The sequence below is a fragment of the Chaetura pelagica genome, unplaced genomic scaffold, assembly GCF_000747805.2.
Source record: "Chaetura pelagica isolate M959 unplaced genomic scaffold, ChaPel_1.0 scaffold414, whole genome shotgun sequence".
Taxonomy (NCBI): domain Eukaryota; kingdom Metazoa; phylum Chordata; class Aves; order Apodiformes; family Apodidae; genus Chaetura; species Chaetura pelagica.
Window position 1 is genome coordinate 1,019,328 of NW_009952976.1, and position 9,674 is coordinate 1,029,001.

The 9,674-nt window shown below is 46.6% G+C and overlaps 1 protein-coding gene across 1 annotated transcript; it reads left to right on the top strand.

The window, feature by feature from the left end:
* The first annotated feature begins 2,653 nt into the window (after positions 1-2,653).
* Positions 2,654-7,642, top strand: WBP2NL (WBP2 N-terminal like). The gene is made up of 7 exons (XM_009996367.1): positions 2,654-2,815; positions 3,355-3,490; positions 4,488-4,580; positions 5,504-5,722; positions 6,147-6,275; positions 6,654-6,730; positions 7,595-7,642. Exons 1-7 carry the CDS (start codon positions 2,654-2,656, stop codon positions 7,640-7,642), a joined length of 864 nt encoding a protein of 287 aa, XP_009994669.1.
* Positions 7,643-9,674: the final 2,032 nt, after the last annotated feature.

Below are 9,674 nucleotides of genomic sequence, written 5' to 3' on the forward strand. Positions count from 1 at the left end.
CAGGCAGGTTTGAGTCACGTCGATCCGAGGTAAGGAGGACGTGTCGTTAGAGGCGAGGCCTGGGGAGCAGGTGCCCCCCGAGGTGCTGCCGGAGCGTCTTTCCGGGCCTCCCCACCAGGCCGGCCCGTGGGGACGGACACACCGACTTCGGGGTGGGTGTAGGTGCTCCCAGCATCCCGGCCTTGGCTGGAGAAACCTTGGGAACCCAGTAAAGGATCGCCGAGTCGGTTTGAGGTCTGGTAAACAATAGGAAAATACACTAAAAAGAAAAAAAGTTCCTGTTACAGTTTGAAGGGGGCACAGACTCATTTTATGGTGTCGATAGGAGGATCTCCACCCTGGGAGGGTGGAGGGGAGTAATAGAGAGCAATTCTGTTCTCTGGTTTGTCCTGTCTCCTGAGCCAAGACAACTCCAAATCATGTTGAGTTTGTAACTGACTGCTAATACTTCAGTCAGGCAAGTCCTGCTGGTTTAAAAGGAGATCTTCCCTTCCTTGACCTCAAGCCATTTTTCGAGGTGCTGCTTAGTCACAGGCGTGTGGTCCTCAGGGTGCACAGCCTGGGTGGGCACCGGGTGCAAACCAGTTCAGCAGCCTCGTTACCCCCGGTGGTGGTGGCCGCATGTTATTTGCTTGTGTGAGTAGCTGGGAAGGAGGAAACAGTGCAGTGACTGTGTAGAAATTCCTCCTCATGAGGCAAACTGGCACGAGACACTGCTACAGGACATGGTTGAGGAAGTATTCTGGTAGGTTCTAAGCTGTTGAGAAGCTGGTTTTGTTTGGCTTAGAAGAAACTTTGCCCCATTGAGTCTTGGAAGTGGAGGGAGCTCTGCTCCCCTGTCAGTCTGAGACACTGCATCTAGCTCAACTATGCAGTAATGTCCCAGTTGAATTTCTTGGTTATCATGGATTTTTCTCATTAAAGGTAGACATTCTAATGTCTTCCTCCTTGGGTAGTTGCATTTTTCAGAAATGTCTGTATTGTTATGTTTATCTCTTCCAACACAACCTGAAAGTACAGGGCTTTTGGTTGTTTTCCCATACAGTGGTGCTGCTGATTTCCTCCCTTTCCCCAATAATTTTCCAGTTTCTTGACTTGGTCCAGGTTCCACAGTGTGCTGATCAGAATATGTAAGGCTTACTTTAGATCTGGCCTCTTCAAGCTTGTGTTGGGTTAGAGTTCTGTTTTGTTTTTCCATGCTCTTGAACCACAAAACACCGTGGAGCCTTCTGCCACTGTAACACTCTGCAAGCTTGTCACCCCCAAGGCTCTTGTTTGTTCTGCAAATTTCCCTGCTAGGTGGTATGTTTAGGACCTGCCCTGTAGATTCAATTACATTGAATGTTGACTCTTTCATTTTTCTTGAAAAAATATTTAATTTTTTTCAGGCACCTCCATGTCCCTGACCCTTCAGTTTTCACAGTTCTCATTTGGCTTTGTGTCATTAGTGAAATTCACTAATGTTCCCATAGATGTCCAATGATAATAGCGCTATTGCTGACATTACTGGCTCCTTGTTTCTTTCCTTAGCAGGGTGCTGTTTATTACAAATATTTACTTAAACCATGCAAAGCAGGGGCAGCAGGGAGGGTATCAGTGGAGCAACTTCCTCAGTTTTCACAGTGGGTGTGGCAGGGCTGTTTTTCTGTCCAGTGTCCAGTCCTGGATTTGAGCGTGGACTTGGAGAGAAAAGCTTGCTCTGAAATGATACCCTGGCTTCAAGGGGGTGGTTTCAGACACCTCAACCCATTGTGTGCTGGAGGCTCTTCCCAGGCAGAGAGAGGAATTTCTCAACCTGATGGTTTTGGAAGCTGTCCTGGTTTCACTGGGGTAGAATTATGGAATCCTTCTGTTCAGGGAACTGCAATTTTTGAGAAGACTGCAGCACCTGATTCTGTGAGAACCAAGTTGATAAGACCTTTTGTTTGAGTTTGTGGCCAGCCATAGAATGCAGGTTCCCATAGTGATCAAGGTCTTCAGCAGTTCTGTACCAGCTAGGAGCTAGGGCCAGGAGGAGTGAAACCCAGGGCAGCCGACCCAAGCTGGCCAACAGAAGTGTTCCATACCATAAATATCACCTCACTATAAATTGGGACGTTTGCTGGGGACAGGCCTCTTCCTCAGTGGCCACCATCCCTGGAGAGTCTCACCTGTCATTCTGCTCCTCAAGCCTGTTCCTCTGTTTGCTCTGGAACTGGGCTGCTCCCAGGGTTTGACATCTGGCATTCACAACTCCTGACCACTGTATGGGTTGAGTATAAGTTTTCATTTCAGGTTAGTATTGGGATTAATACTAGTTCCTCATAATTATTTTATTAAATCTGTTTTAATTTCAACCCATGGGTCTTCTCCTTTTTTTTTTTTTTTTTTTTTCCCCTGATTCCACTTCTTGGGTGGGGAGGGGTCATTGAATAGTAGAACTGTCTGAATGTGGGCAGAGACTGAAAGACAAACTGACATTTAAAGCTTCCCTCTGTGGAGGAGGAGCAGGGGTTTTCCCAGGTGAGAGGATGAATTCTTCTACTCTGCTTAAGTCACCCCTCTCCATTCAAAGGAAAAATGTCAGGGCCTACATCAGAACTGTGTCTTTTGGGATAATCAGAGTTTTGGGTGTGCTGTCCCCTTCCCTTTGTGATGCGGGGTGGGGGGTAGGATGCGAGAGCTGCTGCTGAGCTTGTCTTCCATTTGTCTGGTTTCCTCCTGTAGTGTTCTCAAACAGTGCAAAGATGTGGAGCTGTCCTTCAGTGACGTGACAGGCAAGCCTGAAGCCTTCAGGGGCACCAAGAAAGGGATGCTGTATCTCACCCCTTACAGGGTAAGTCTGATGCCACCAGGGCAGCTTTTTTCTCAAGGGATCTTACCGACTTCAGACTGAAATCCTGGTTGGTGACAGAATAAGTGATTTTGTTATGGGAGGAAAGGTTGAGAGTACTAGGTTAGAGAAGGGGAGGTGGAAATAGGATAATTGGTGCTTGTTTCACAATCCCTACTCCCTACAAAGCAGATGCAGTCCCAGAAATTGCTGTCTGGATAATGTATTTCATATAATGTGTCAATCAGTATGACTTTATTTGAAAACTGCCATTGCTTATTCCTAAAAAGCAACAATAAAACTCCCTAAACGTGCACCCATGTTTTCAGCAGTATGTTATTTTGCAGCATACATGCTTCAGGCGGGTGAGCCATGTTCCATAAATCTGTTTGGGATCCCTCAGTACTAAAGCTGTGAAATAACATAGTGCATATGGATGCTTGGAGTTAAGTTACCTATGTCGTGGATGCTGCTGTAGCCAGAACTCCATGACCACCCTCTACATCTAAACCAGGTGATCCAGAGGTGATCCTCTCTTGCAGATGATCTTTGTGTCGAAGGGCAAGGATCCCATGCTGTCTTTCATGATGCCATTTTACTTGGTGAAGGGATGCTCCATCGAGCAACCTGTTTTCTCTGCCAATTACATCAAAGGACAGATTCAGGCTGAGGCAGGAGGTATGTGGTGGGTCTTCTGGATTGTGGATCAGCCCTCTCTCTTGAGCTGAAATCATACTAATTTAAAGTGTTTGATCTCCGAGGATGTGACTGTATCCATGGTGGATGTTTTTCTTATATTCCTGTCCTTTGTTTGTCCCCAAGAGACTCTCTCTACTTCTACTAATGTAATTGTTAGCCAGACAAGTCTTACTTTATGAAATGTTTTCTTAAACACATCTTTTTCTTTTAAAAAATAATCCCCCAACAAAAAACAACCTCCCCCTAAAAAAATACCCTCAAACACAATACCAAAAAACCCATATAAAATGAAGTGTTCTTATCCTGCAGTGTCATCCCCTTCTTGCTTTTTATCTGAAAAATTGCTGTTATACCAGGGCATTTATAATCTGTCTGAGTTTCTGTGGGTCAAAGAGATCAAAATGGTTGCGTTTGATTTAAATCCTAGCTTGAGTTGCAGATCTGATCTGTAGTCCACTGAGGTCAGCAATAAAACTTCATTTGAGGGCTTTTGATTAAAATCCCCAGTGAATGATGTGTTCTTTCTTTACAATGTGTTCATTATTAGGTTCTATTAAACCTCTCAGGAAAGGACAAAACACCCTGATATCTAGATGAGGCTGCTTCTGCATAGCTATAGTGTGAATTGTCTTTTAAAGGGTAAAGAAGTCAATTCTTTAACTTCTTGAGATTCTGTTTTGGGGGACATCTGACAGCAGTGCCATGATTCTTTCCCCCTGGGTATATCATGCAAAATAGTTTTGAAATGAAGAAGGAGAAAAAGTTTGGAGTATTAACTGGTTTAGAATCATAAAATGGTTTGGGTTGGAAGGGACCTTGAAGATCATCTAGTTCCAACCCCTCTGCATGGGCAGGGATGCCTCCCACTAGACCAGGTTGCTCAAAGTCCTGTCCAAGCTGGCCTTGAACAGGTTTGCTGGCTTGACTTCTACTGTGGAGGTCAATGGTCTGTTTCAATTCTTCTCTCCCTTCCTAGGTGGCTGGGAAGGGCAGGGGACGTTTAAACTGACTTTCAACAGTGGAGGAGCCATTGAGTTTGGACAGCTGATGCTCAAAGCTGCCTCTAGTGGTAAGGGGTCTTCAGAGCCTGCAGTTCATCCGTGGTTGGCTTAGCTAATTAGATAATAGTGCTCTTTTTGAACTCCGTGGGCTGGGGAAGAGGGATACTCTATGAATGCTTCCACAGCAGTGTTGTGAGGTATCTTTCCAGGGGAACTTTTGTTTTCCCTTCCAGCCCTTTTTCTTTGTTTCATTGTGCAATCAGAATATTCTGAAGTTTGTCCTTCTGAGGTGAACCACCTTCTTCTGCACAAGCTTATTCCTCCTGGAATAAAGATGAAATATATGATAGTGAAAAATGTATTCACTTACCTACCCTCAGTTCAATCCTATAATGGATAGTGGAGTAAGATAGGGGAAGTTAACATGGGGAGAATAAATGTAAAAGAATAACTTTGATCTAAAACTTTCAAATGGGCAAAGATGTACGTTTTTTTCCTGATTCAAAAGTTTTATTTTTTAAAAAATTGGCATTTTTTTAATGTACTTTTTTTTTTTTAACTGATAAAAACTTGAAACTTTGATCTAAAACTTTCAAATGGGCAAAGATGTACGTTTTTTTCCTGATTCAAAAGTTTTATTTTTTAAAAAATTGGCATTTTTTTAATGTACTTTTTTTTTTTTAATCTGATAAAAACTTGAAAAAGGAGGGAAAACCACCCTATTGATGCTTTAGAATGGTCTTTTCTTCCAGCAGTGGGAGCTCTCTGGTGGGACTGGTACCTGCTGGTGTTTTTGCAGCTGGTTTCCTCCAGCAGCCTGTGGATGTGCAGCAAGGAGACTAGTGCTTTTCAAGCGCAGGGGGTTTTGCTGGGACTGTACAGTGGATTCAGGTGATGGGAAATGGTGCTGCATGAACAGGGCTGTTTTCCTTTTATTCTGTGTGTTTAACTGCAACAAAAGGATGTCTGGCTTACCAAACGTGCTCCTTAGCTTCCAGTGGCGTTCCTCTCCAGAACCCCGGCTATGGCTATACACCTGTGCCAGGAGGATATGCACCTGCTCCGCCTGCTCCAGGGGGGTATTCACCTATGCCGGGGGGCTATGCTGCTCCTCCACAACCAAACGGACCATATCCTTATGCACCACCTCCAATGAATGCCTACGGACTTGCTCCACAGCCCACAGGATATCCATATGCCCAGACTCCAGGTTTGGAAGTTGTATAAGGATGACTGACAGGGTGTGTTTGGTGTTAGTTGTAAAGATATCACAATGGGGATATGGGGGTATGGGGAGGGTTACTCTAGTTTTGTCTCCGTCAAGGATCCGTGTCCTTGCAAAAAGCTGTCACGTGCTGTTGATCACACCCGTGTGTCTCTATAGTTGCAGCTGGATGGGAGGTGAAAATGTGGTTTGTAAATTGTACTGCCGCTTGGCAGAGAATGATTGCCTGCTGGCATGACAATCATTAGCCAAATGTCAAATCCCTGATGTCTACATCCCTTTCAAGCCTGCAGAGCTTCCCTCAGTGCTGCTTTTGTCCAGGGCTAATGTGCAGCTGGGCCTGTGAGCTCTTTTCTCCTCTGTCCCATTGCCACAGTTTGAAGCCTCAATTTTGTATCATCTCTTCCAGGTATTTACCCACCACTTCCAAACATGAGCTCCATGTATGTGCCACCTCCTCCCCCGTACTCCAGCCCATCTCCTGCAGGACCCTCAGCCCCCTCAGCTCCTGCAGCCTGGACGGGCCCAGGGATGCCAGGTAAATGGGACTGGAGGGCTGCCAGGGTGTGGGTGCAAAAGGGGGCAGGGATGTGAGTTGTGGTGTGGGCACAGCGTGAGATGAGGAAGCTGTTGCTAGTGCAGGAGCTCAAAGTCATCTTGATCTATTGTCTGAAGTAGCAGAGTGTGGGGAAGCTGCTCATCTCCACTATGCAGCCTGTGGCCAGCTCTGGCCATCTTGCAGCTTTCCTTGACTGCTCTGAATTCAAACCCAGCTTCCTGTGGTTGCTTTTGGCTCTTTGGCTGTTTGTCAACCCCTCAAAAGAGCTGTGGCTGGGGAGAAGGCTCTGGGGCTGGGACCACTGCCTAAGACATGTAGATGAGTCTCCTACATTTGCTGCTTCTCCTTCCTTTCTAGGAGACAGTAAGGCCATGGAAGCTGCTTCCAGTGCGTACTACAACCCTGCCAACCCACACAATGTGTATATGCCCATGGTGAGTACCACACCTGTGGCCTGCGTGTGCCTGCTCCCTCTTCTGTCACCACCAGCAACAGTGGCCTGCTTTCCTAGCAAAGTCTAGTGTGCCTTCATATTGAACATGCACAGAAAGCATGCATTTTCCTGAGAGGGAGGCATGGGTGTTAGTCCCACGAAGGAGGCTTGTCAAATCCTCAGGAAGGAGGAGGGCCATAAGATTCATCCAGTAACAGCCATTTGGTACTTGTCTTACTCTTAAAGGCATAGCAAACTTGTATGGGCACAGAGAACAGACAGCTCTCTGCTTCCTTTGGCCTGAAAGTGGGGAGAACGAAAAGAAAAGCATGTTGCTTAAGGATGAGAGCATTTGGGTTTCTATTTCATATTTTTTTTTCTGGGCTCTGTGAAGACAGGAAGGCTTCCTGCAGTTCATGCAGCAGCAGCAGCTGGTAGGTAGGCTGCAGCCTACATTGGGTACGTGACAGCCAGTCTGTGTCCTTGACTGCCTCGTGTGGCTCTGGTGGGCTGGAGACTGATGGAGCAGCAGAGCTGGCCCTCAGCCCAGGAGCTTGCTGTCTGCTGGGTCAGAGCTATGACCATCAGCAGAGACAAAGCCCTGGAAGTGAAGGGAGGGTGACGATTAAAACCTTTTAAAACCTATTTTAAATCTATTAAGTGGTCTGTTTGCAACAGCCCATTTGTTACCTGGTTTTGAGGGGATCTTCACTAGAAAATTAAGGGAGGCAGCATATATCCTGGAACATAACTGATACTAGCAAGCTGAAGACCAGTCATTTCTTGGAAGCCAAGCCTGGGATTGCCTGGGAGGAGCTTGTCATAAAACAAGCAGGGTTGTTAACTCTGTTCTATCTCCCTCCAGGATCAGCCACCTCCTTATGCACCTCCTGAGGATAAGAAGAACAACTAACAGAAGGAAATGGCAACCAGCCTCCCACAGTTTCTCTCTCCCTGAAGACACCTTGGCTGTTACTACCCCCTCGGGTTAGCGTATCTCGAGGTCTCTGTATGTATACAATGTATGTAGTGCTGGGCAGCTGAGAACCTGACCCTTCTTAAACCTTTAGTTGGTGGCAATACAAGGTGGATCAACAGCACTTTACTGCTTATTTGCTTTATCTCGTGGGGTCGAAGCACTAACCTTTTGCTCTGTCATTGGCTTGAGGAGAGAAATGGACTTCTGAAACAACCAGTAGACCTCATCACCCATCTAGGACTAAAATGTGAAGGCTCTGGGATCTTGGAGTAAAACTACACAGAATGTCAAACTTCTGACTTCTTCTGAAGCACCATCCAAGGGGAAAGGTATAGAGAGGCATGAGGTTCCTTCTGTAGACCCTTTGGGTGACCCAGAAATGCATTAAATTTCCTCAAAATCTAGCACAGGTCAGCATGAGATGGGACTCTGGAAATCCTATATCATGCTGGAAGCTTTTGTTTTGTATCCTGGACTAACAGTTATGGTGTGATGATCTTGGGCAGTGGATCCTAAGAGACACTGAAGCATTTGGCTGTGCAAGAGGGAGGGGAGGAGGCCCCAGTCAGCCTGCCTTTGTAGGCATTGAATAGAAAAGCAAACAAAGCTGTGCTGCAGGGCACTGAGCAGAGGGCAGGCGTGCAACTCAATGTTTCCCTCTCCTGGAAGCGGGTTCCATATCCGTGCAATGATCCTGTGTCAAGCAGCTGTTCCTCAAGCCTAATGGGAGTCAAGTACTGCACGGGAGGCTGTCTGCCTCCCGGCAAAATAAGTTACAGGAGGAAGATGACCTGGCACCAGCCGTCAGGAGACCTGTCCCCCAGCACTGGCTCCCCCTGCTGAGTGAACTTGCACTGCGTGCCAGCTCCACAGGGGGAAACCAGCCTTCCTCTCTTCCTTGGGCTGCTGCAGCCAGGGCCTGTGTGCCCACGTGGGAGCAGGGTGGGCAGGTGCGTGCTGGAATACTGGAGTGGGGCTGCTTAGGGATGCAGTGCCCTCTCTCAGCTGTGAACTGCTGTCTGGTGTTGGTAATGCTCAGCTCTTGTGCAGACTGGCAGCTTAGCCATAACTTTTCCTTCTTCCGTAGGACATGGTGCCATTAACCCCAATGCAGAGAGTCTCTTTAATTTGGTGGAGTCCCTGGTGATACTTTAGATATGGGATGATCATAGTTCTTCCTGCCTTCACAGTGAAGGGGAAAGTGTTTTCCCTCTTGCTTCCCTGTGTGCCAGGGCTTTCCTGCAAGCCAGGCTGGTACAACTTGCAAGTGTGAATTTCTAAAGCAGCCCTGTGTGTGGGGAAGTAAATTTCCTTAACTATAAACACCTTTTATGTTTGAATTAGAAATATTCTAAGAATTCTGTATTTAAAACAAAACAACAAAAACCAAAAAAACAACCATGAATGTTTGTAACTTTTTGAATTGCACTTTAATACAGGAGTGTTGATACCTTTAGCTGCTTGTTCACTGTTGTGTGTGTTGTGTTGACTTTCATTCCTGCCTCCTGCACAGAAGGCTGGAACAAACCACAGCCACTGGGGTGTTCCCTTGGGTCAGCTGTGGGCCAGTCCTCTCTTCCTGGTGCATGGCAAAACTGGACCTGGAATCAAGTAACTGGGGGGAGAAGAAGGTGAGGGTCATCTTGCTGCCTGGAGAGAGTGGAAGGCTGGTTTTTGCCTTTGCTCTCACTCAGGAACCCCAAACTGGCACATCCTCATGTCCTTAGGGCAGGCACCACTGCATTTGGCAGGAGCTGGATCACCACCGTGCTGCTCTGTATGGCTGTGTTTGCAGCACCTCTTCTGTGCACACCTACTGCCAGAGGAAAGGCCTGTCTGTAAGACAAACTTCTTGCTAGCTGTTTGGTTTTTTTTTCAATGAGGGAAGAAAAAGACATGGTAAAGAGTAATGCCACTTAACTGTGAACTGTCAAATAGGTTTCCCCTTGTGCCAAGGAAAGCCATT

What these genes read in the sequence shown, in the direction of transcription:
- WBP2NL (XM_009996367.1), top strand. Translation starts at nt 2,654, where the DNA reads ATGCGAGAGCTGCTGCTGAGCTTGTCTTCCATTTGTCTGGTTTCCTCC. An exon ending in GATTCAGGCTGAGGCAGGAG is followed by an intron (nt 3,491 to 4,487) that starts GTATGTGGTGGG and finishes CTCCCTTCCTAG; the next exon opens with GTGGCTGGGAAGGGCAGGGG. An exon ending in GCTCAAAGCTGCCTCTAGTG is followed by an intron (nt 4,581 to 5,503) that starts GTAAGGGGTCTT and finishes CGTGCTCCTTAG; the next exon opens with CTTCCAGTGGCGTTCCTCTC.